The sequence below is a fragment of the Thalassophryne amazonica genome, chromosome 13 (assembly GCF_902500255.1).
Source record: "Thalassophryne amazonica chromosome 13, fThaAma1.1, whole genome shotgun sequence".
Classification (NCBI taxonomy): domain Eukaryota; kingdom Metazoa; phylum Chordata; class Actinopteri; order Batrachoidiformes; family Batrachoididae; genus Thalassophryne; species Thalassophryne amazonica.
In genome coordinates this window covers 59,591,481-59,619,027 of record NC_047115.1, presented here as the reverse complement: position 1 = coordinate 59,619,027, position 27,547 = coordinate 59,591,481, and the positions used below count along the sequence as shown (strand labels likewise).

Below are 27,547 nucleotides of genomic sequence, written 5' to 3'. Positions count from 1 at the left end.
GTAAAAAGTGATGCAAATTACTGGTTGAGCTAATAGGATTAATAAATGGAATAGTTCTGACCATGTTGAATGTTTGGTCTCCACAGTAACGGTCAAACAATGTTGACATCCACTGGATTCAATGGCATTTAACATGTTACCCTGTAGTGTGATAACTAAACATAACAGATGGTCTAAACTATTTTTTTAACAACTATTTGCTCAATCAATAATTTGCATCACTTTTTACCAAAACTGGAGCAACTTTAATTTTTGACCCCTGTACAAACTGAAATTGACCTTTCTCACCATTTTTGCTATTTTCACCCCATAACTCCATAGAATTCAGTCATAGATGGTCTAAACTATACCCTTTTGAAATCTTTATGATCAGACAAATAATATGGAATATCTTTCAATATGACTGTAGCATTAAAATTTTGACCCCTGCGTAATTCTTCAAGTGACCCCTACCTGTCCGCCTAATGAACATTCAAGTGGACAGTGTTTTTTCAATAGAGTGATGTCAAAGGTGTATTTGTGCCAAATTTGGTGCTTGCATCACCATCTGAAGGATTCCTCTGTAAATATTTTCTTATCTGCTGCACTAGTGGCTCTGTGTGATAGGAGTTAAGCTACCAATATTTATGCAGGTGTGTGCACATCAGGCTACCCGATTTAGTCCTTTGACAAGAGACCCAGTCTGCCCAGTTGTATATGGGTACAAACCTTGGCTGAAGACATAACCTGGGATGGATTGGCATCCCATCTATAGAGGAGTCGTAGAATCTCATCTGCTTCATGTGAGGGTGTCCAGCTCGATGAGCCTTAGGGCCAGTTTAGGACTTACTCCACTGAATTGAAGCTAAAGGTTTACACTACAACCACAGTGTCATTTCACCGCCACTGAAATGGTTAAAGGATGCAAGATGACTGCACAAACTGAAGGCATTTGTGACTTAAACCACACCTTCTTCTGGGTCAATGAGTGCAGTTCTGCTGGAGAAAACATCAGCCAGCATGTGTTTGGGGATTTCTGAGCCGCGAACTCGCAGGGTGTAGCAGGCATCCTCCACTTTGCCCAAGCTCTGCCGCAGCGTGTGCAACTTCTTAGATACCTCATAAGGGCCTGTGTTCCCAATGTAGGAAAACCCGTCATGGATCTGCCGCAGGAACTGACTTAGCTGGAAGGGTGTGTCAATGTCACCATTCCCCACGCTGCTAATGCACAACCGCATCAGCTCTCCTGTCAAGTCGGCCACACCGAGCAGGTAGTCTGAAGGCATCACCTGGAAGGTCACGACCTGAGCACCCAGTGGGAGAGCTTCAAGTGAGTCCTGAAAACAGAAGAACAAAAGAAGGATTTAACAATACTGACAAAAGTTTTCTGAGAATTACTGGATTTCCATATGTAGAGTGTAACACTATTTATATGGGACATTATTACATCCACAAGAGTGAGACAGAGAGAGAGAGAGAGAGAGAGAGAGAGAGAGACAGAGAGAGAGAGAGAGAGAGAGAGAGACAACCATGCAGGCCCTGAGACCAACCAGGCCAGTTCTTATCCCCAGAAACTGTAGAATGAAGTGGATGAGAGCTTATGACTCTCTGGGTGGGATGCCAGCCCATCGAAGGTTACTTCCCCAGCCAAGCCGGTACTCATATGCACCTGGGTGGACTGGGATGATGAAAATGAGGTGTATAGTCAAGAGCTTGGAAGTCCAACTCATAAGTCACAGAACCACCTTGTCTACACGTTTGAGTTTTGAGGGGCTGTATTAAACAAATACTAACACGTTGAAACACGCTGAAGCTCGCTGATGTACGAGGTCTGTGAGAAAAGTATTGTACCTTTTTATTTTTTTCTAAAACTATATGGATTTGATTCATATGTTTTTATGTCAGCCAAACTTGAACCTTCGTGCGCATGCGTGAGTTTTTCCACGCCTGTCGGTTGCGTCATTCGCCTGTGGGCAGGCTTTGAGTGAGCACTGGTCCACCCCTCTCGTCGTTGTTTCATTGCGAGGAAATGGCGGAATGATTTCGAGACAAAGGAACACCTTTGTTTCGGAGTGCCAGAGGACAAGCTGGGACAAGCCCAGCTCTCCACAATTTCTCTTATACTCACTCGACTGGTAAGCACTGAAAGCCGAGATAGACGTCCCAACTTGTCCTCTGGCACTCCGAAACAGAGGTGTTCCTTTGTCTCGCTTCATCAGCGAATCGGTCGTGACGCGCAAAGCGTCCGCGCGGCTTTCCATGACAAAATCTCTTGTTAAAAGTGAAATCTGCCAGGAAATGGCTGATGTCCAGCTCTTGTGATAACCAGAGAAATTGCATACGACGGTCCCGGCTCCACACAGCCATCCGTTTAGAAATGATGCGGTGGTTTCTGCCTCTCGATGGCGGCTCGGAGCGCGCCGCGCCGTGCGCCATTGTGGGCTGTCCTTGTAGTAGCTGTAGTAACACTCCTTATTCTCTGTGAAGCCCGTAAAATTTTCACCGAAAGCCAGATAAATTTTTCGAATGGTTTCCAGCTGCCTGTCTCTAACAGTTTCTGAAAAAATTCTGATGGAAAAAAAGCCCAAGTCATTCCGCCACTTCCTCGCAATGAAACAACGATGAGAGGGGTGGACCAGTGCTCACTCAAAGCCTGCCCACAGGCGAATGACGCAACCGACAGGCGTGGAAAAACTCATACATGCGCACGAAGGTTCAAGCTTGGCTGACGTAAAAACATATGAATCAAATCCATATAGTTTTTGAAAAAAATAAAAAGGTCCGTTACTTTTCTCACAGACCTCGTACGTCCTAATACGCTGAGCTCCTCAAAAAATTTTGGGCATGCTGAAAATTTTCAAAGCATGCCAGTGTGACTCATACATCTCGCACATGAGGGACATAAGTTGTAGGTAAGTTATGTGATTGTTGGCACAACTTTCTTGTAATTTACTCGTAAGTCTAAATCCATCCATTAATGCTGTCCACTGACTGGCTGAAAGCTGCGGTCCTCATGCAGAATGACTGCTTCATTCACACACAAATCTGATCTGTTCATTTCAGTCCAATTCACCATCACAGATGGACATGAATCCACATAAAGCTCTTGATTTTTGAAAATGACATCTGAAAATGCTGTAATTCGTGGCTGGAAACAGCGTTTTAAAGCAAGTTCCTCTGTGTTTTTTCTGCTGCAGGTCCATTTCTGAGAGAATGCCGGTGTTGTGCCGTGATCACACAGAAGTGCTGTGATGATTTAAACTTTTAAAGTGTTGTTGCTGTCGATGTGATCATCAGACGACCTGATCAATCAATCAGGGTGATCACACCTGATTAATACGCTATTTAAATATTTAAAGCGCCGTCACTGTCAGTGATCACCACATCGACAGATCACACAGCTCTTCATTCAGGTCTGATAACACCTGATCATGGTCGACTGTCACTTTAAATGTTTAAATAATCACATGTTTCATTATTCAGGTCTGTGATGACCTGATCAGTGGACCTGATGTCCGCTGATCAGGAAGCAGCCAGCGCTTAAAGAGACAGCACTTCATTCATTCACGGCAGTGTTTTCCACAGCCATTCAACTCATCAGCATTCTGTACACAATGAAATAGTCCAGCAAGATAAAAAATGAAAATAAAAAAATAAAATAATGTTAAATTACTCTGTTTCTGACTCGAACCACACGGTGCAGTACCAACCCGAACCATTGGGTGGAAATAGGGCTGTCAGCATACGCTGGTTAATCGTCAAGGTGTGACAGCTGCATTAATTTATTAGACGTACGACAGCAATTGCCAGCGTTTTTAATATGGCCGGCATACGCAGGCTAAATCGTCAATGTGTGAGAGGGCCTTAAGGAGGACTTTTTATGAATAGCTTCATTTGGTGATTGACAACTGCCCCAGAGGTAACACTTCACTGCTCATGGGTGACTTTGTGGCTGGTTATGGGGACTGTATCACTACTTACAGATCTAGTAACTGTGGTGAAAATGGCTCAATGCCCATTAACTTTGTAAAAAAAATGTCTAGAGCAGCACAGCTATACACAGTATTCTGTTGCTGGAGATACTACTATGGAGAGTGACCATGTGCATAAATAAGGGAAGACTGTCGGGTCTACAGAAGTGCCCAGTTTGTCAGACTTGTTGTAGCTTCCCTAAGGCTGCAGCTGAAGTTGTACAGACTGCAAGCTGCAAAGTGTCTGAGATTAAATCTTGCCAAACTTCAAGATTGGACTGTTTTGTGGGAGTTTGCAAGCATTCTAACTGAAGGACTTGCAGATATGGACACAATTGGTGACAAATGGAATGTAGAAGTTGTTCCAGAAACAGACCCTGATAGCTGCTGGGGACTGCTTGGGAGTCATAAATGTCCCCAGCAGGTACATTAGGAGGTGCTTCATATCAAAGGGTGTTTGGAATATCATCCAGATGAGTCATAGTGCACGGCTTGATGGATATTCTAGGCTGTATAGGGAGCTGAGAAAACAGGCTGTGATGGCCCTGACAAGCAGGCATTTGTTAGAGGAATCTGTGATCAGTTGAATCACCATCTGTGGTCACATTACAGAGGGATCAAAGAACTTCATCCCTCCAAACATGCACCTTGTCCTATCACAGTCATAGTGGGTGACACTTTAGTCCTGACAGATGCCTCTGTCACTGTCCCATTGGTCCACTCCTTTGAGAAGCTGTATAAGACTGATCTTCTTGTTGTGATGTTAGATATCACCAGTGCCAGGGTTCTTGTGGCTGATCTTACAGTCTACTGCGATCCACCAACTTTTCATGAGATCACAAAAGTAGTGCAGGTCCTCAAGGGCTGGGAAAGCATGAGGTGTCTGTAGTAATAAAGCAGAACTTTTCCAGGCGGGTCGAGATGCTGTTCTTCTGGAATAACAAATGATGTTTGTTTCAATATGGGAGACTGGTATCATTCCTAGGGAATCGAAAAAAGGACATGGCATCCTAAGGAGAAGGTGATCGCTTGGACTGCAAAAACTACAGGGGTATTGCTCTCTGTGTCAGTATAAGTGATTACATGGATTATTCTGAACAGGATTCAGTCATAGTTACTTGCAACTCAGAGACCAGAGCAGTCTGTCGACACACCCAAGAAGTCGACAACTGACCACACCCGAGCTCTGCAAGTACTTAGCGAAAGCAAGCATGAATATCAGCAGTTACTTCTTTGCAGTCTAGGTTATTTTCACAGCATTTGATTGAGCTGACTGGATTGCTCTCTGGGACAACCTGAAAATCTGCAGGTTCCCCAATAATTTGCTGAGCATCATAACTGGCACAGTTACTCTGAGTCACAGAGGTTAATATAAGTACTAGAGTCCGCAGTTGCACTGAGTCGTGACCCGGCAAGAAGGCGTGGTCACCATTTTTGATCAGGGCAACACAGTGGCCAGCGCACACTGACACTCAGAGTCTCGTCAAGAAACAAGTGGAAAATGCTGGAAAGCTGTGTATGTTGACAAAGCCACAGAGGAAGAAGGGAGACATTTCCTTCGATAACTAAGCAGTTTCGGTTATTCTTGTTACTTTTTCCATGACTTTTGGGTAATAAACTGGTGTAAAGCATCATGCCTGTGTATGAAATCTGAGGATTTAAACCACCTTGAATGGAATTTTATTCAAAGGTGAATTTATTCAGTACTATACAAAAATGGATTTAAATAATGCGGACCATGTGGAATTAATTAATGCACTCTGTGTGCCCGTCTGGATTGTGTGGATCATTTGGGTGTCAGAGTAAGTTTAATACTTTCCTTACAAAATTTAATATAAATTCATTTTACTGGCTCGATATCCAGGTCAGAATGGCATTTTGACATGTATTTTGTGAGCTTTTTCTGTGTTCACTCACGTATCCACATTGAAAATGCATAAACATCCAGGCATTTGGTCAATATTTTGCCCGGTTAGCAGGTGTCATGTTGCTGTCCATGAAGGGACATTCACATTTAGTAGGCAACATTGGGAGCGCGGACTCTAGTACTCATATTAACTTCTATTCTCTGCGTGCTGTGCAAACTGGAGGAAGACCGACTGAATTACATATGGCTTTCATCAGGGGATGTGTTCTGGCCCCTAGTCAGTTCAAGGCCTGCATGGCATCTGTGTTGCATAGGCCTACGTAAATAACTAGCTTAGGTGCTTTTGTCAGCGAGGAAGGTTTTACTGACTACGACTTCTTGGATGATACTGTGACCTTTGCAGATTGCAGCACTTGAGAAGCTAAGTAAGGGGTTTGAGTGAGTAGGTTTATATTTGTTCTGGATCAACTCTAAGACCTAAGCTTTCAGCAAGTTCCTGGACTCAGTTATCAAAAAGTGTTTCCATATATCTTGAAAGTGTCAAACTTTAGGGCAATTCACTTATCTTGCAAGTGATGTTAATATCTCAGTCTTTTGCTTATAGGGTTATGAGGTACACGGACAGGTGTGTTTGGCAATGCAGATACCTTTGCAAGAGAAGGAAGGTCCAACTCTTTAGGGCCCTGGTACTCCCTGTATCACTGGTGGTTGGCTCTCACTGCAGTATTGTATCACTTCCTGTTCCGGAGCACAGCGGTGTTTTTCTGTATCTGTTAGCTGTTTAATCTGCGCAGTTAGATTGATCTAGTTATCTAGATTACGATTTGTTTCCCAGTGTAATCTTTACGTGCCTTAACTAAAGCACTCCTTCTGCTGAATCACCTCTAAATTATTTACACATTATTCACTTTGCGTGTTTTTAGGAATCCGCTAGCTTAGCGTAGCTACTAGCTCTTAGCCGATTTAGCATGGCGGCTTCTCCTGTCTCTCCCGCACTTTTCTGCTCTGGGTGTGAAATGTTTAGTTATTCCTCGGCCTCCTTTAGCAGTAACGGTACTTGTAATAAGTGTAGCTTATTCGTAGCTTTGGAGGCCAGGCTGGGCGAATTGGAGACTCTGCTCCGCACCGTGGAAAATTCTACAGCTAGCCAGGCCCCTGTAGTCGGTGCGGACCAAGGTAGCTTAGCCGCCGTTAGTTACCCCCTGGCAGATCCCGAGCAGCCGGGAAAGCAGGCTGACTGGGTGACTGTGAGGAGGAAGCGTAGCCCTAAACAGAAGCCCCGTGTACACCGCCAACCCGTTCACATCTCTAACCGTTTTTCCCCACTCGACGACACACCCGCCGAGGATCAAACTCTGGTTATTGGCGACTCTGTTTTGCGAAATGTGAAGTTAGCGACACCAGCAACCATAGTCAATTGTCTTCCGGGGGCCAGAGCAGGCAACACTGAAGGAAATTTGAAACTGCTGGCTAAGGCTAAGCGTAAATTTGGTAAGATTGTAATTCACGTCGGCAGTAATGACACCCGGTTACGCCAATCGGAGGTCACTAAAATTAACATTAAATCGGTGTGTAACTTTGCAAAAACAATGTCGGACTCTGTAATTTTCTCTGGGCCCCTCCCCAATCAGACCGGGAGTGACATGTTTAGCCGCATGTTCTCCTTGAATTGCTGGCTGTCTGAGTGGTGTCCAAAAAATGAGGTGGGCTTCATAGATAATTGGCAAAGCTTCTGGGGGAAAACCTGGTCTTGTTAGGAGAGACGGCATCCATCCCACTTTGGATGGAGCAGCTCTCATTTCTAGAAATCTGGCCAATTTTCTTAAATCCTCCAAACCGTGACTATCCAGGGTTGGGACCAGGAAGCAGAGTTGTAGTCTTACACACCTCTCTGCAGCTTCTCTCCCCCTGCCATCCCCTCATTACCCCATCCCCGTAGAGACGGTGCCTGCTCCCAGACTACCAATAACCAGCAAAAATCTATTTAAGCATAAAAATTCAAAAAGAAAAAATAATATAGCACCTTCAACTGCACCACAGACTAAAACAGTTAAATGTGGTCTATTAAACATTAGGTCTCTCTCTTCTAAGTCCCTGTTGGTAAATGATATAATAATTGATCAACATATTGATTATTCTGCCTTACAGAAACCTGGTTACAGCAGGATGAATATGTTAGTTTAAATGAGTCAACACCCCCGAGTCACACTAACTGTCAGAATGCTCGTAGCACGGGCCGGGGCGGAGGATTAGCAGCAATCTTCCATTCCAGCTTATTAATTAATCAAAAACCCAGACAGAGCTTTAATTCATTTGAAAGCTTGACTCTTAGTCTTGTCCATCCAAATTGGAAGTCCCAAAAACCAGTTTTATTTGTTATTATCTATCGTCCACCTGGTCGTTACTGTGAGTTTCTCTGTGAATTTTCAGACCTTTTGTCTGACTTAGTGCTTAGCTCAGATAAGATAATTATAGTGGGCGATTTTAACATCCACACAGATGCTGAGAATGACAGCCTCAACACTGCATTTAATCTATTATTAGACTCTATTGGCTTTGCTCAAAAAGTAATGAGTCCACCCACCACTTTAATCATATCTTAGATCTTGTTCTGACTCATGGTATGGAAATAGAAGACTTAACAGTATTCCCTGAAAACTCCCTTCTGTCTGATCATTTCTTAATAACATTTACATTTACTCTGATGGACTACCCAGCAGTGGGGAATAAGTTTCATTACACTAGAAGTCTTTCAGAAAGCGCTGTAACAAGGTTTAAGGATATGATTCCTTCTTTATGTTCTCTAATGCCATATACCAACACAGTGCAGAGTAGCTACCTAAACTCTGTAAGTGAGATAGAGTATCTCGTCAATAGTTTTACATCCTCATTGAAGACAACTTTGGATGCTGTAGCTCCTCTAAAAAAGAGAGCTTTAAATCAGAAGTGCCTGACTCCGTGGTATAACTCACAAACTCGTAGCTTAAAGCAGATAACCCATAAGTTGGAGAGGAAATGGCGTCTCACTAATTTAGAAGATCTTCACTTAGCCTGGAAAAAGAGTCTGTTGCTCTATAAAAAAGCCCTCCGTAAAGCTAGGACATCTTTCTATTCATCACTAATTGAAGAAAATAAGAACAACCCCAGGTTTCTTTTCAGCACTGTAGCCAGGCTGACAAAGAGTCAGAGCTCTATTGAGCTGAGTATTCCATTAACTTTAACTAGTAATGACTTCATGACTTTCTTTGCTAACAAAATTTTAACTATTAGAGAAAAAATTACTCATAACCATCCCAAAGACGTATCGTTATCTTTGGCTGCTTTCAGTGATGCCGGTATTTGGTTAGACTCTTTCTCTCCAATTGTTCTGTCTGAGTTATTTTCATTAGTTACTTCATCCAAACCATCAACATGTTTATTAGACCACATTCCTACCAGGCTGCTCAAGGAAGCCCTACCATTATTTAATGCTTTGATCTTAAATATGATCAATCTATCTTTGTTAGTTGGCTATGTACCACAGGCTTTTAAGGTGGCAGTAATTAAACCATTACTTAAAAAGCCATCACTTGACCCAGCTATCTTAGCTAATTATAGGCCAATCTCCAACCTTCCTTTTCTCTCAAAAATTCTTGAAAGGGTAGTTGTAAAACAGCTAACTGATCATCTGCAGAGGAATGGTCTATTTGAAGAGTTTCAGTCAGGTTTTAGAATTCATCATAGTACAGAAACAGCATTAGTGAAGGTTACAAATGATCTTCTTATGGCCTCGGACAGTGGACTCATCTCTGTGCTTGTTCTGTTAGACCTCAGTGCTGCTTTTGATACTGTTGACCATAAACTTTTATTACAGAGATTAGAGCATGCCATAGGTATTAAAGGCACTGTGCTGCAGTGGTTTGAATCATATTTGTCTAATAGATTACAATTTGTTCATGTAAATGGGGAATCTTCTTCACAGACTAAAGTTAATTATGGAGTTCCACAAGGTTCTGTGCTAGGACCAATTTTATTCACTTTATACATGCTTCCCTTAGGCAGTATTATTAGACGGTATTGCTTAAATTTTCATTGTTACGCAGATGATACCCAGCTTTATCTATCCATGAAGCCAGAGGACACACACCAATTAGCTAAACTGCAGGATTGTCTTACAGACATAAAGACATGGATGACCTCTAATTTCCTGCTTTTAAACTCAGATAAAACTGAAGTTATTGTACTTGGCCCCACAAATCTTAGAAACATGGTGTCTAACCAGATCCTTACTCTGGATGGCATTACCCTGACCTCTAGTAATACTGTGAGAAACCTTGGAGTCATTTTTGATCAGGATATGTCATTCAAAGCGCATATTAAACAAATATGTAGGACTGCTTTTTTGCATTTACGCAATATCTCTAAAATCAGAAAGGTCTTGTCTCAGAGTGATGCTGAAAAACTAATTCATGCATTTATTTCCTCTAGGCTGGACTATTGTAATTCATTATTATCAGGTTGTCCTAAAAGTTCCCTAAAAAGCCTTCAGTTAATTCAAAATGCTGCAGCTAGAGTACTGACGGGGACTAGAAGGAGAGAGCATATCTCACCCATATTGGCCTCTCTTCATTGGCTTCCTGTTAATTCTAGAATAGCATTTAAAATTCTTCTTCTTACTTATAAGGTTTTGAATAATCAGGTCCCATCTTATCTTAGGGACCTCGTAGTACCATATCACCCCAATAGAGCGCTTCGCTCTCAGACTGCAGGCTTACTTGTAGTTCCTAGGGTTTGTAAGAGTAGAATGGGAGGCAGAGCCTTCAGCTTTCAGGCTCCTCTCCTGTGGAACCAGCTCCCAATTCAGATCAGGGAGACAGACACCCTCTCTACTTTTAAGATTAGGCTTAAAACTTTCCTTTTTGCTAAAGCTTATAGTTAGGGCTGGATCAGGTGACCCTGAACCATCCCTTAGTTATGCTGCTATAGACGTAGACTGCTGGGGGGTTCCCATGATGCACTGTTTCTTTCTCTTTTTGCTCTGTATGCACCACTCTGCATTTAATCATTAGTGATCGATCTCTGCTCCCCTCCACAGCATGTCTTTTTCCTGGTTCTCTCCCTCAGCCCCAACCAGTCCCAGCAGAAGACTGCCCCTCCCTGAGCCTGGTTCTGCTGGAGGTTTCTTCCTGTTAAAGGGAGTTTTTCCTTCCCACTGTAGCCAAGTGCTTGCTCACAGGGGGTCGTTTTGACCGTTGGGGTTTTACATAATTATTGTATGGCCTTGCCTTACAATATAAAGCGCCTTGGGGCAACTGTTTGTTGTGATTTGGCGCTATATAAAAAAATTGATTGATTGATTGATTGTAAGAATTTGATGTTAACCAGTGACTTACGCTGATGACAAAATATCATTGGTATGCAACCTGTGCAGTAAATCCTTGGGTAACAAATGAATAACTCTGTCAAATGAACAGTTACTAAGGGAGACTCAGGTGAGGTGTCCACTTGCAACAAGAGAAGTCCAAGGGGACACTCATGTATCACCTGGCTGCTACAGCTGGGTGACTACTTTTGAGAGTTGGAGCTGGACTGGTTGTTTGCCTGGCTGAGTGCAAACCAGGACCCAGGGCAGTTCCATAGTGTGGGAAACAAAGCAAGGTGCAGTACCGGAACCTATCAGCACCTACTCCTATAGACCTGACCGGTATTTAGTGTAATTATACTTACTAATTAATTACTAATTTTGCCTTGTTAGTTAATAGTCAACTTAGGCCAAGGATAGTGGCCGAGTGGTTAAGTGCACTTGTTTCCAGTGCAGAAGGTCCCCGTTTCAAACCCACCACTGCCCAACCAGGTAAAACATGCCAAATCAAGATGCAGATATACCTCTGATCTGCTGTGAGGACCCCAAGTGAAAACAAGGGAGATGCTGAAGGGACTTACTAGTTAATAGTCAACTCACCTTACTGGCACTTGATGCTTTGGGGAGAAAGGCTAATCTGTTGGCTCTTTGTATATAGTTATCTTGGGTGGACAAATTAATCACAACATGAAAACGAATTGTATCTCATGCACATGTATTATGATTTTGGACCCTTTTCCAACAGGGTGCACCCTGGACAGGCCACCAGTCTATCACAGGGCAGGCCTCAAGACACAGAATTGATTTTTTTTTTTCTTTCCTTGCTATTACTCCAGGGCTCCATATATATTAGAATTTTGGCATAAACTAACTGTGGGGTGGTTATGCTTAAGTAGACTGCATTCTTTCTGTCCATTTACCTTTGAGTCTGCCTTCTCCATTTTCATAAACACCAGTCTGGCATTGATCTCCTCCAGGCTGATAAGGCTGCGATGGCGGATATAGTGTTGGAAAGAGACGGCCTCCACATACTCCTGCATGCCTAATGCAAGGTGAGAAAAAAGAAAAAAAAAACTATCATAAGACACTGGTTAGAACAGCCAACTGTTTCACTGTTCACTGGTTGACTCTTTACAGTATAGACATAGAGGATGTAGACACCCTCAGTTTCTCAACATATGACCCACAAAACATGTTGGTCAATGAAAGAGAAGGTCAAACATGTTTCAAACAAGCACAGCTAACAACAGTGTGTACAAACACTACATGGTATCTGCATGGTGTAGATTAGAGATGTAGATAAGGATTCAAATAAAACGTGTTTCCTGTTGCAGTCTTTTTACTGAACAAATGGCCAGTTTTTGTGGAAGGCTAAGATGACCCCTCATTTGTTTTCTGCTGCTGTGTAAACAACAATCATATAATCACAGGACGGAAGACTTTGTGTCTGAAGTTTACTTTTGGCGCAGCAATTGAACTTCAAAAGGCCTTCTATCTCCCCTGTTGCTAAACACAGTATGAGCAAAAATGAAAGCAGATTGTGGTTCATCGCTATTTCTCCAGCTTTTATCTTTCACTGTGTTTCAGTCAATTCCCGCCAGTACTGTTAATTACCCCAAGGCTGTCAAGCCTTAGAGGTAAATCTATCACACAACACAACTTCATAATATAAAGCTGTCCATGAAATTGTAAAGTTACAATTTATTAGCACATTGCCCGTGGGGATCCACGGGCTTGAAATTGGGTAGCGTTCATAAAATAGGTAGTTAACATTTTTCAAGAGTGGCAATAGATTATGCAATGTTTCTATAATGAGTTGGAATGGTATGTGAGTCCAGAATGTTTTTAGAACCTTTGACCTCACCAATTTTTAGAAGAGGAACTCAACCCTTTTATTTCCTGTTAATTACATATTGTTTTATGTTAATTTACTGTCTTAATGTATTTATAAATTGTTTATATTCTTGTTATCATATACACACTATTATTATTATTAGTTATTTGATTTTTAAATGGACCACAATGGAAATAAGCATTTTCACTTTCTTGTGTCATCCATGTATTTTTAACATATTTACAATTATATTATGTCCTTACATTGAACTTATTAAATAAAATCATGCACACACTTACACATTCACGCTTTTAATATAAAGATGATTTACCACTCCCTGCTGGAATGGCGTGTGAGTCCAGAATGTAATTAGTAATGTCCATTGTTCAGTGTTGCTAGCTAATATCTGCAGTCTCTCCAAAAATATTAGTCCTATCAACGTTCCGTTTTGGCGGCATTCATCCTTGGCCCAAAATACATAAGGATACCAGACAGTAAATGTCAGCTCTCCACAGTTTGTCCGTGATTGAAGTTGCAAGCACACATGCAGAGCTTTTTGTTTTTTCTGCATTCTACTGCAAGCAGGTGCTTCTATTTTTACACAGGCACAAACAGAGACGGTGGCGGACGACATTAAATGCAGTACCGTTTAAACTCATGGTAATGGCAATAGGACACTTAACTAAACTGACTAAACCAATTGAACTACAAAACACAATAAATCAATAACACTAACAATACTGTTAAACTAACACAAACCACAATAACAACATTTAAAACCCCAAACTCCCTTGGTGCATTGCAGCACAATGTCCATTGTTCACTGTTGCTAATTTCTCCAAAAATATTAGTCCTATCAACTTTCTGTTTTCACAGCATTCATCCTTGACCCAAAATACACATGCACACACCCATATACACACACAGAGGTCACTTGGGTTTTATAATATAGATTAAATGTTCATCATTTTTTCATACATATTTTGAAATTACTATTGCAGGTTCAAGAGAAACTGCAAAATTAATGTCAATCAATTGCCTTTTTGTTTAAATTTGGTATTAGTAACATCAGACTAATGAGTGACGCGTGTAGCGTGTCACTCATTAAATCATGAGTGCTCCAGTGCCTGAAAATGTCCCTTTCTGTGCCTAAAACAAATGAGCAAAGGCAGGTGCACCTCTTTTGTTACATTGTTATTTCTCACTCTTGCAAACCATCAAATTTCATACCGCATTTCCCTGTGGTTTAAAGCACTTGGGTTTACTCTCAAGGTATGTGGCATAGACGTATCTGCACATTTTGCTGCCACCACTTTGTATTTTTATGTATCAGCAAGTATTCTGACTTTGAAAGCCATGCCACAGACCAAGCAGCTATATTTAACACAACTGAGGAAGGAAACAAGCTGCCAAATTTAATGTTCAGACTGAAATAAAACAGCTTTTTAAATGTCCTTTCTTGAGGTCTTTTGCTCCACTGTGCAGTATTTTTAGAAAGAAAAAAAAACATCAAGACAAGAGAATCACAACTACACTCACGGGACTTTAATTGACTTGTTGACCATGTAAGTGCAAACTTCGCTTATCCAAACTGTTCAGTCCTTGTGACTTTTAACTGTTTGCCCTTTAGTTTGTCATAAATCATTAAACTCATTGTTTTTAAGTTGCACCACCGTCTGCTCCACATTATTTTCCCAAAGTTTAATGTAAAGCAGCCACCACTGTTATATTGGCAAATTGTTCCCAACCTTTATCAACATAAATTCATCTAAATATCCAAATACTGCTAGTGGCTGTTTAAAAACACAGCACATTCAGAGGTGGACTGAGTATGACACACACAGGTTTTGATTCAAGCTGCCAACAGCTATTAATGTTGCAGCTATTAATGATGCAGCAGCAAAACCTTTGGTCCCTGAATTCCTAGAAAGAAAAAAACAAAGTCAACACAATGACTAATCTAGAAATTAGATTTTATTGGTATGGTGCTTGGAAAACCTGAGCTTGTTTAGCTAGTTGCTATGTAGGAGGTTTATGTAATGATCCCAACACAGTTAGGCACTGGGACAAAGAACAATACATGTGAAACAGACTGCATCTACTCTGCAAGCATGTGTGAGAGCCCATACATGATTTAAACATTAATAAAGCTCACTGCAAAGAGCGGTTCTCACAGTCACAGGTAAAGTCTGGAGAGTGATTCACTCCTGCACTTGTGCTTCTATGGTCTGAAACTTGCTAGCTGGGTCACGCTAAACATCTTATCAAGGGGCTGCACTGCCCTGTTATCAGCAACAATTATGTTCAGATTTAGCCCACAATATCTTAATGGTCCTTATATCAAAAGCAAACCCATTAAACATGCCCGGAGACTTTGAGTCCAGCCGAGATTATCTGCAGGGGAAACAGAGTCTGCAATGAGAAAGTTCCCTAATCTAATAAAGATGAGAAAAATAAAAAAATAAATGAAACTTCTAAGTGGTAGGAACTGCTACGAGTCACGTCACACACGTCACGAGTGACCACAATCTAAAAACAACTTCCCCCAGCTGCCAGATAACAGCTTACCCCAAATCCCAGTCAAGTTTCCCCTCAAACGTGGCAGACAATGTGGCAACGTTAATCAAATCTGATACTTGTGGCAGGAAACCAGCTTTATCAGAAGGCGGGTCTACTACAGCCAGGCAAGCATAGAGGTCTCATACAGTGACTCTGCAATACATTTAAAGCTCAAACTACTATGTGTCTGTGCAGCATAACATTTAGGAGAAAGTCTGTGTGCTATTAAGCGTTTAACTAAAAGTCCTTGTGAGATCACATCTCCAACTGTCATTTTTTTGATCATCACATGAGCACATGTAATATGCCTAAATTGTTATATCTAAACTTTTTTAGTAAATATGTCACATTTGTGTCCACTTTTCAAAGGACAGTTTCTCTGAGGTAGTATTCTGAAATTTATAGAAAAACTGACCTGTATTTACTCATACTACAAAAATGCAAAATTGTCCCAAGAATATGTGTAATTTCCAGTCAAATCATCTACACTTAATATGTGACACAACAACTTGAAAAATTTCAGTAAAATTTAAGGCCTTGTTTTTCGGTAATGCATCTTAAAAAAAAAGAAAAAAAAAAAAAGAAAAGATCTTATTAAAACCACCTTGTTGTCATGGTTTAAAAAAACCTGCCAATGGAAAATTGGACAAGAAAAACTCCACTTCTGCAGGAGACACCTTTAAGCCAGACTGAAGTATACTAAAAACAACCTGGAGAACGATTATGCACACTGGAAGCGTGTTCTTTGGTCAGAGGAGACAAATCTATACGTAGCTCTTTGGCCACAGAGACGTTGCTTTTCGTTGGGAGAAAGAAGTTAGAGGTGAACACCGTCCCCACAGCGAAACCCAGTGGTGGGAGTATTATGCTGTGGGGATGCTACAGCGTGTCTGAAACCGGGAATCTCCTCAAGGTGGATGAAGTCTTCATGAAAAAAGGAAGATATGTGAAGATTTTGAAAGAAAACCTCAAGCAGTTACTTTGTCTTCCAACACACAGTGTTGCACACGGGCAGCACGGTGGCTTCGTGGTTAGCACTGTTGCCTCACAGCAAGGTCATGGGATCATTTCCCACCTGTAGCCTTTCTGTGTAGAGTTTGCATGTTCTCCCCATGTGTGGGTTTACTCTGGCTTCCAGCCACATTTTACAGACATGCAGATTCGGTGAACTGGAAAGTTTATAATTGTCCAAGTCTCCCTTGCAAAAGAGATCTCAATGTCAATGGGACTAACCTGGTTAAATAAAGGTTAAATTAAAAAACATGACAACGACTCAAAACACACGTCACTCCTGTTGAAGAGCGACCTCCAGAAAACCAAACTGAACATTACTGACTGGCCTGAACAAAGCCCTGACTTGAATCCCATTGAAAATCTGTAGAGTGAACTGAAGACCAAGGTCCATGCCAGAAGACCATCAAATCTGGTGGCGCTTGAGAGAGTCACCAGAGAAGGATAGGCTGGGATTTCTCAGGAGAACATGTCTGAGACTTGTTGAAAACTACAACAAATGACTGCAGGCTGTTATCCAGCAAAAAGACACACAGTTAACTATTACCATCGGGGTGGTTAATAATTTTGACACTGGTGGTTCTTGTATTTTTTGTGAAATTATTTTACTTTGCACACAGAAACAAAAATATGTAAGCATCCAAAATAAAACTAGGATGTTTAGAAATGCTATATTGAAAATTCCTTGCTCTGTTTAAAAAGTACTTGGGAAAAATTTGAACATGTTAAATTTCATGGGGGGGCAAATAAATTTGTCCTCATTTGTATATAAAATGTACTACAAAATATATGTGACATATACCTTAGTTACATTACTGTATCCATCCATCCATCCATTTTCTTCTGCTTTATCCGGAGTCGGGTCGCGGGGGCAGCAGCTCAAGCAAAGCCGCCCAGACCTTCCGATCCACACAACCCCAAGGCGTTCCCAAGCCAGCCAAGAGACATAGTCCCTCCAGCATGTCCTGGGTCTTCCCCGGGGCCTCCTCCCGATGGGACGTGCCCGGAACACGTCTCCAGCGAGGCGTCCAGGGGGCATCTGGAAAAGATGCCCGAGCCACCTCAACTGGCTCCTTTTGACATGGAGGAGCAGAGGCTCGACTCCGAGCTCCTCCCGAGTGACCGAGCTCCTCACCCTATCTCTAAGGGAGGGCCCAGCCACCCTGCGAAGGAAACTCATCTCGGCCGCTTGTACTCGCGATCTCGTTCTATCGGTCATGAGCCAAATCTCATGACCATAGGTGAGGATCGGAATGTAGATCAATCGGTAAATCGAGAGCTTTGCCCCCCTACTCAGCTCTCTCTTCACCACAACGGTCCGACACAGCGACCGCATCACTGCAGATGCTGCGCCGATCCGTCTATCGATCTCACGCTCCATCCGTCCCTCACTCGTGAACAAGACCCCGAGATACTTAAACTCCTCCACTTGAGGCAAGGACACTCCACTGACCTGAAGAGGGCAAAGCACCTTTTTCCGGTCGAGAACCATGGCCTCGGATTTGGAAGTGCTGATTTTCATCCCGGATGCTTCACACTCGGCTGCAAACCGCCCCAGTGTACGCTGAAGGTCCTGATTTGACGAAGCCAACAGAACCACATCGTCCGCAAACAGCAGAGACGAGATTCTGTGGTCCCCAAACCAGACCCCCTCTACACCCTGGCTGCGGCTAGAAATTCTGTCCATAAAGATAATGAACAGAACCGGTGACAAAGGGCAGCCCTGGCGGAGGCCAATGTGCACTGGAAACAGGTTTAACTTACTACCGGCAATGTGAACCAAGCTCCTGCTGCGGTGGTACAGGGACCGGATAGCCCTTAGCAAAGGACCCCGAACCCCGTACTCCCGGAGCACCCCCCACAGGGTGCCCTGAGGGACACGGTCGAACGCCTTCTCCAGATCCACAAAGCACATGTGGACTGGGTTGGGCAAACTCCCATGAACCCTCGAGCACCCGATGGAATGTGTAGAGCTGGTCCAGTGTGCCACGACCAGGACGAAAACCACACTGCTCCTCCTGAATCCGAGGTTCAACTATCGGTCGAATTCTCCTCTCCAGTACTCTGGAGTAGACCTTACCGGGGAGGCTGAGAAGTGTGATCCCCCTGTAGTTGGAACACACCCTCCGGTCCCCCTTCTTAAACAGAGGGACCACCACCCCGGTCTGCCAATCCAGAGGTACTGTCCCCGACCGCCACGCGATGTTGCAGAGGCGTGTCAGCCAAGACAGTCCCACAACATCCAGAGACTTAAGTTACTCAGGACGGATTTCATCCACCCCAGGAGCCTTGCCACTGAGGGGCTTTCTAACCACCTTGGTGACTTCGGCCTGGGTAATGGATGAGTCTGCCTCTGAGTCCCCCGTCTCTGCTTCCTCTTCAGAAGACGTGATGATGGGATTGAGGAGATCCTCAAAGTATTCCTTCCACCGCCTGAGAACATCCCCAGTCAGGGTGAACAGCTCCCCACCAGCACCGTAGAAAGTGCTGGTGGAGAGCTGCTTCCGCCTTCTGAGGCGTCGGACGGTTTGCCTGTCAGCTGCCTCCGGGGTCCCACCTACCAACAAAGATAAGTAGGACTCCTTCTTCAGCTTGACGGCATCCCTTACTTCCGGCATCCACCACCGGGTTTGGGGATTGCCGCCACGACAGGCATCAGAGACCTTGTGACCACAGCTACGAGTGGCCGCATCAACAATGGAGGTGGAGAACATGGTCCACTTGGACTCCATGTCTCCAACCTCCCCCGGGATCTGGGAGAAGCTCTCCTGGAAGTGGGAGTTGAAGACCTCGCTGACAGAGGGTTCCACCAGTCGTTCCCAGCAGACCCTCACGATACGTTTGGGCCTGCCAGGTCTGACCGGCTTCCTCCCCTCTCAGCAGATCCAACTCACCACCAGGTGGTGATCGGTCAACAGGTCAGCCCCTCTCTTCACTCGAGTGTCCAAGACACGTGGCCAAAGGTCAGATGATACGACTACAAACTCGATCCTCGACCTCCAGCTCAGGGTGTCCTGGTGCCACATGCACTTATAGACACCCTTGTGCTCGAACATGGTGTTCGTGATGGACAAACTGTGACTAGCACAGAAGTCCAACAACTGAACACCACTCGGGTTCAGATCGGGGAGGCCGTGCTTCCCGATCACCCCCCTCCAGGTCTCACTGTCGTCGCCCACGTGGGCATTGAAATCCCCCAGGAGAACAATATTATTACTTATAACTAATAATTTAATAATTGTATTAAAATAATAATAATAATAATAATAATAATTAGTATTATTATTAATGAATGAATGAATTAATTAATAATAATAATTTAATTTAATAGTAATAATTTAGGCCAGTTGATGTGTTCTTTGGCAAATTGTAACCTCTTCTGCACATGTCTTTTATTTAACAGAGGGACTTTGCGGGGGATTCTTGCAAATAAATTAGCTTCACACAGGCGTCTTCTAACTGTCACAGCACTTACAGGTAACTCCAGACTGTCTTTGATCATCCCGGAGCTGATCAATGGGTGAGCCTTTGTCATTCTGGTTATTCTTCTATCCATTTTGATGGTTGTTTTCCGTTTTCTTCCATGCGTCTCTGGGTTTTTTTTTGTCCATTTTAAAGCATTGGAGATCATTGTAGATGAACAGCCTATAATTTTTTGCACCTGCATATAAGTTTTCCCCTCTCCAATCAACTTTTTAATCAAACTACGCTGTTCTTCTGAACAATGTCTTGAACGTCCCATTTTCCTCAGGCTTTCAAAGAGAAAAGCATGTTCAACAGGTGCTGGCTTCATCCTTAAATAGGGGACACCTGATTCACACCTGTTTGTTCCACAAATTTGACGAACTCACTGACTGAATGCCACACTACTATTATTGTGAACACCCCCTTTTCTACTTTTTTTTTTTTTACTAATAGCCCAATTTCATAGCCTTAGAAGTGTGCATATCATGAATGCTTGGTCTTGTTGGATTTGTGAGAATCTACTGAATCTACTGGTACCTTGTTTCCCATGTAACAATAAGAAATATACTCAAAACCTGGATTAATCTTTTTAGTCACATAGCACTACTATTATTCTGAACACTACTGTATTAGCAAATCCTTAAAATGTGATGCGATATTTACTGGAAGCCAGTGAACGCAGGCAAACACTGGATTTGTATCTGCATGAGAAATTCACCTTCATTATTGCTGAACGGATTATCAACATGGGTGTATTATATAAAAAAAAGCCCCACCTGGTGTGAACGCTCTGTGAAACTGGTAGAGGTCTTCTCCTCTCAGCTCATTAGCAATCTGACCAATCTTCTGCCTGACTCCGTCTAGTTTTCCATCTGCCTCCTTCAGAACGTCTTCTACATCGGGAACACTTAGATCCAGAGAAAACAGACACAGTCTAAGTTAGTGATGCACGTTAATTAACCACTTCACAATGACTGCTAACTTAAAGTGAAAATCCTCTCTGAAACAGTTTTGCTGTGGTGAGATAACAACATCCTGTCATTTTGTGTTGTTAATTTATATTTTTGGCATATTTAACTAGTATTTAGTTGTCTGACTCTTCAGATGAAAATGTGCTTCCTCTGCTAAATCTAGTGCGTTAGGCTTCTATGTTCATGCATTGTACTGATTAAAAGGACAATGCAGCACAATGTGCTCGATGTCACTAATATGCAGGGGAGTCACTCAGCCATGCAACATTTCACTTGTGAAGGAGATTACTTCAGTTACTGCCCTGTCACCTAACGTGGTATATGCATTACACAGTTACCCCTGTTATCTATTGATTTTGGAGTCAAAAAGTCAAAAGTTAAGGTCACTGGGGTGTAAAAATCTTGTGAATGCAATAACTTTTTTTTTCCTCCACCATTGGCACTGAACTGTGTGTGTGTGTGTGTGTGTGTTAGGTATGGTGACCCCAAAAAGCCTATTGAGTGAAATGTACTTTGTAGAAGCCTTCTGTAGAAAAGCATCACTTTCATTGGTGCTCTTATCAACGTTTGCCCAGGGTGCTGTGGGTTAATGGAGACTGTGTGCTTGTTCCTTCGAATATGGCTTACCTGGTCACTCTGTGTAAAAGAAAAATGGTCCTCTTGCTTTCAATGGTAATGTCTCGGCTGATCTTGACAAGACGCTCATATTTGTCGTGTTTGGTGTCAAGTTCCTGTTGGAAAACTTGAAAGAGATCAACAAGTTACACTTGCTATCATTCCACAAAAAAGCAAAATATAAAGTACACAAGTATTTTTAAAAGCTAGGTCTAATGGTACCTTTGAAAGCTTTGATGACAGGTGAGGACAGGTGATCTCTCACATCGTGGTCAATCACATTTTTCTGTGGGCATCCTTCAGCTGCTGAGGCAGAAAAGAGCAACAGCTGATGATGCAGACCAACAGAGCAGCAAGCAAAGGTTTGTGTTCAAAATCACATTCAAACGTACTGCCTGGTTCACACAGCAAGACAATTAGGCTAATATCGGACCCGATCTTCCCCATCTGACAATCTTAAGGACGCCCGAGTGTTGACACTCAAGATAACCGGATCAGATATTCCTGCCGTGTGTGGTGTGTTAAGAGTGCTCTGATCTGCTCGGAAGGACATAAGGAGTGCTCCGCTTGCAAATCGGGGATATTCAACACGTTGGATGGTCTCGGCCCGATATCCCAGCGTGTGTGGCGTCCCCTGACCAGAAATGAGTATGCAGCCTGCTGAATGGGACGTGCAGCCAATCAGAAATTGAGATGACAAACACACGGAGCAGAAAATAAAATCAAAACAGCTGTTCTGACTTACCACAAAGTCTGGTGGTCACGGTGTCTCCACTCCTTTAAAGAATGCATTTTCTTTTTCATTTTGTATCGTTTTTCCCTCTGTTGTAAATAGACCACAAACTATCTCCGTTTGTTTCCTCTGAAGTCACGTTTAATCTCGAGAAATTTTGCGAGATTTCCTGTCTGACCTGAGAATGTTCGTGTGTGTGTCCTGTTCATGTGGTGGTGTTGTCCTTGCCATGTGGCTGCACACCACACATTGTACGGCCAAAACTGTTAGAGCTATGATTTTGTATCTCCATGCGTGTGGTCTCTCAGGTTTTGGAAACCTAAAGATCATTTTAAAATCTTTCTGTGTGAACCAGGGTTAACACTAGATGAGACTCACGACAGCGAAATCACCCTGCCAAATTAAGCGAATATTGTTCACAAATTTGTTCAATCTGTGTTTGTGAGCACTTCACCTTAGCTAAAATAATCCATCCACCTGGCTGGTGTGTCATATCAAGATGCATGATAATTGCACAGATATACCCTGGACTGGTCACAACTTAAGCCTGCTGTAAAATCTGCAGTTTTCTAACAACATAAGGCCAGAAATGTCAATATTTGAGGAAGTGTGCAATGGGCATAATGACTGCAGGAATGTCCTCCAGAAATGTTGCATGTGAAGTGAATGATCATTTCACAACCATAAGCCAAATCCAACATCATTTTTGATAATTTGGCAAGACATCCATCCAACCTCACAACCACAGGTCATGTGTAACCACACAGGCCCAGGACTACCACATCTACCTTTTACACACACACACACACACACACGTAAATAATCCTATCCATAGTGTACCACGCTTTACCCCCTATGATTGCTGGGATAGGCTCCAACCGTCATCAGTGTGACCCTTGACTGGACTAAACGGTTATGGAAAATAAATGAATAATATATATATATATATATATATATATATATATATATATATATATATATATATATATATATAAGCACAACCCCACGTTAGCGTGGCCTTTTAAGACACAGTGCAATAATCATGCTGTTTAATCATGGTGCCACACTAGCCTGGTGGATGAATTATGTTGGCAACACTAAGGTGCTCACCAACACACATAACAAATATGCAAATACATTTTAGCCTTTTGTGCACATAGAAAAATTACATCTTTTGCATCAACTCATGAATAATGGGAGCAAAAAGCAAAAGTGCTGCATTACAACTATGGGAGCCGTTAAGGAAATTACATTATAATAAACCTTTTGGTCTAAAAGTTTAGTATAACTGACAATTTAAATCACCTGCTGACTGTATTATGCAATATACATGCTGATATCACCGCGCCTGTAGATTTTCACTCATTCATGCCACATATTTGTTTCTTACTAATAATATAAAGTATGAATTATCTAAAAAAAAAAAAACTAAACATGTTTAAGCTACGAGCATGATGGCGATGGCACTGATTGATTTCTTTCTGTACGGAAAAAGTGCAAATCAGTGAAATGAGCTGGTTGAGTGAAAACCCGAAGAAGACGGACGGACCGCCATCAGCGCCACCAGAACTCTTATTTCTAAATTAGTCCAAACACGCTGGACTCACCTTCTCGCTTACTCATGCCTTCCGCGATTCAGTTTATTATTATTTTTACAAAATTAACTATTTTAAGGCGGTTGTTCAGAGACAGATTCAGACACGAAAACCAAAAGGCGCCTGAAATAAACACCAGGAATTATCGACATCAATGAGGAAAACACCTGTGTCTCACGCTTAAAAAAAATGACTAGCTGTAATTCGTAGCAACTTAAAGAAAAAAAAATCAAAATACTGTATCATGGAGGAAAAAGGCTTTCTACGGCTTTTACCAACAGGCATTCCACGTGAACCCTATTCAGCGAGGGGCTTTGGCGCAGAAGTGACAAGCGAAAGAAAAGTGCATCTTGGGAGATGTAGTAACAAGGTAGAATGAGGCGTTTCTTATTTTTGAAGACAAACAAATGCACGTGCTTGACGGTGGCCGCGTAATATCGCTCACTGCTGTGTGCAGTAAATGGAATTTCTCATCAAAAGTAAGCATAATAAATGTTTCCCAGTACATCACTGCTGTGCACATGACTTTGTACCGATAGCCGCCGACTGGAAGCGCGCACTGCGCATGTGTACTGGTAATGCTGAGCTCGCTTATTGACTCGGTCGTGCATCTGTTTATTACATCAAGATAAGCACACTCCTAACATCTGTTTTAATCAGTTATTGTTAGATAGGATGTAGTCATTGAAGTGTTCAGATCATTTGCTTATTATTCACGCATACAGTGAGGCAAATAAGTATTTGATCCACTATCGATTTTGCAAGTTTTCTCACCTACAAAGAATCGATAGGTCTGTAATTTTTATCGTAGGCACACTTCAACTGTGAGGGACAGAGTCTAAATAAGAATTCAGAAAATCACACTATGATTTTTAAATAATTAATTTGCATTTTTGCACAACAGCAAAACACATATTTCGTACAGAATCCTTTGTTTGCAATTACAGAGATCAGACATTTCCTGTAGTTCTGGACCAACTTTGCACACACTGTAGCAGGGATTTTGGTCCACTCCTCCATACAGATCTTCTCCAGATCTTTCAGGTTTTGAGTCTCAGCTCCTTCCAAAGACTTTCTATTGAGTTCAGGTCTGGAGAATGGTAGACCACTCCAGTACTTTGAAATATTAACTGTCTTTTATTCATTTGAATTTGTACAATTTTGAATGTGATGCTATGCCATTATGATATACAAATAATGAATGTTTATGAGTGCAATGGCATGAATATTTCATGAGGTGAAAGATGGAATGTTCCATTCAATGAGGCAAAGACCAAGGGCTGTGTGTGTTTCACCATGTAACACTGGATTTGTATCAGGAAAGCCAGCTGATGTAAAACTTGTGCCAAATGCTAATGCATATCTGTACTCGGTCTGCAGTCATGATCCTGAGCCCCCAGGAGAAGCCAAAAGCTAAATGGACTGCATTTATATAGCACTTTTCCATCTGCATCAGATGCTCAAAGCGATTTACAAATAATGCCTCACATTCACCCTGGTGTGAGGGTGCTGCCATACAAAGCGCTCACTACACACCAGGAGCAATAGGGGATTAAAGACCTTGCCCAAGGGCCCTTAGTGATTTTCCAGTCATTTTCGTTGACATGGGTCTTTATGACATAGGTTATTCTTCATTTATCTGACTTCTTAGTGGGCCCAAGAAGACTTTTCTGATTTCAAAGTGGACCTCTGCATTAAGTTCTACCCTAGTCTTCGTTGTTGGGTTGCGAGAGTGCAAATAACTGTTTTCTACACTGCCCAGTGTAATTAAGGCATGTAACACTGAAGCAGGCAGTCAGGGACCAACAGCAACCCTGACTGCTAGTAGGTAAATCAGAGAACCCCTGCAATCGACCATATGCACCTTCAGGTAAGCCATTTCTTATAGTGTTTAGTCTGCATGTACACACCCTATCTGTTTCCAGTCAAAAGCATTATTGCGTAACCAGTTTGTCTGCAGTTTAGGGCACATGATTCACTGCTATTCTAGTTTGTTTTGTCCAACCTTTCTTGAACAGATGACTAATTTTTCTCTAGTAACCCCTCCCAGAGGATCCCACAGACTATGTACGTGACACACGCCAGGTGCCAGTGTTCTTTCACTTCGCCTCTACACAGTTCACCATGTTTACAGTGATTCTCTCCAGCTCTCCTTAATCTGCTGTTTCCACATGAAGCTGTTGTACACAAGAAGCCAAATAACATTTACCATTCAGACAGGACATCAGTCTTTCTCAAGGAAAATACAGGAAAATCCTGAAGCAAACTATATAGTTGAGTACAAAAGTTTGCATTCCCTGTGAAATGGTAAAAGAGTAAAACAAATATATTCTGAGATACTTTGGGATAGAAACTGACAAATTATACCTTATTTGTAGTCTTTCTGCTGCCTGATATTGTTTTTTTCTCTCTGTCCAAGGTGCAGCTCCATCCAGAAGTGGGAGTGGGTGTCTACTTCTGTAATGGTCATGAAATAGACAGGATCTGTGGACCTAACTCCCCCTGCCCCTTTCCCCTCCCCAGCCAGCCTCCCATCCTGGACATCAGCACAGACTCCCAAAATTTCCTGTATACATGTACTGTCAAGTGTGTCGGTAGCATGGCCCAAGCAGAGGGTCACCCCTTTCAATCTGGTCTGCTTGAGGTTTCTTCCTCAAATCATCAGAGGGAGTTTTTCCTTACCACTGTCACCCGTGTGCTTGCTCTAGGGGTTGGTAAGGTTAGACCTTACTTGTGTGAAGTGCCTTGAGGCAACTTTGTTGTGATTTGTTGCAACATAAATGAAATAAATTGAATAGAAACTAATTTTTAATCCATTTGTCCATGTTTTTATTGTCCTGAACCATTTTCCCGAAGGCAACAGTTCAAAAGGTGAGTGTCCAGGATGAGTTGGATCTTGGAGAATGTTGTGGGCTCTTCAAATGCATCAAGAAGTATAGCTCTTCCAAAGAGGGGAGAGGGCAACCAATAATTTTCTAGGTGGTGTTAATGATCCTCTGGGGTGCCTTCCTCTCAGCAACTGTACAGCTGGCACCCATACACAGATGCAGCATGTCAGGATGCAACAGTAAAAGGACACTAGCATTTTCACTGTGAGACGGATCTTCCTGAATATTCTCAGGGGGTGCAGTCTTTGCTCTGCCTTCATAATGAGAGCAATGGTCTTGGTGCTCCAGATCAAGTCCTCCTCAATGTGGATGCCCAGAAATTGGATGTCCAGGACCCTCTCCACCAAGTCCCTGCTGATGAGAAGAGGCTGAATGTCTGTCTTTTACCTCCTGGAGTCGATGGCCAGCTCCTTGGTCCTAGTTGTGTTGAGAAGCAAGTTGGTTTCTGTACACCGCCCAGACAGATGTTCCACCTAGCCCTGGTATGCAGACCTTTTCTCCCCTTCCCGAGATTAGCCCCACCGCAGTAGTGTCATTAGCAAACTTGATGATGCTGTTGCTGGAGTGAACGGGTGTGAAGTCGTGAGGGGAACATTGCTGAGGCTAGGGCTGAGGAGATGCTGGGGCCTACTCTTACCCTCTGAGAACAATCAGACAGGAAGTCCTTGATCCGTGATCAGTAGTACACTTGGGTTTTCATTACCTCCACAGCATGTCT

At 42.6% G+C, this 27,547-nt stretch overlaps 1 protein-coding gene across 3 annotated transcripts; it reads right to left on the bottom strand.

Moving 5' to 3' along the window:
• tsnax (translin-associated factor X) lies at nt 1-25,839 on the bottom strand. Of its 3 annotated transcripts, XR_004564593.1 has the most exons (8): nt 25,825-25,839; nt 23,954-24,023; nt 21,836-21,919; nt 21,626-21,740; nt 20,804-20,934; nt 12,079-12,200; nt 835-1,316; nt 1-29 (listed from the first exon to the last, which is right to left on the bottom strand). XR_004564593.1 is itself a non-coding variant. In XM_034185341.1 (7 exons), the coding sequence occupies exons 2-7, from the start codon at nt 23,967-23,969 to the stop codon at nt 939-941; spliced, it is 846 nt and encodes a 281-aa protein (XP_034041232.1). In that variant the 5' UTR covers nt 23,970-24,023; nt 25,825-25,839; the 3' UTR covers nt 403-938. The 3 variants fall into 3 exon arrangements, 2 of the variants coding, with proteins under 2 accessions (XP_034041233.1, XP_034041232.1); XM_034185341.1 differs by lacking the exon at nt 1-29 and having other exon boundaries at nt 403-1,316; XM_034185342.1 differs by lacking the exons at nt 1-29; nt 25,825-25,839 and having other exon boundaries at nt 400-1,316; nt 21,836-21,916.
• Nucleotides 25,840-27,547: the final 1,708 nt, after the last annotated feature.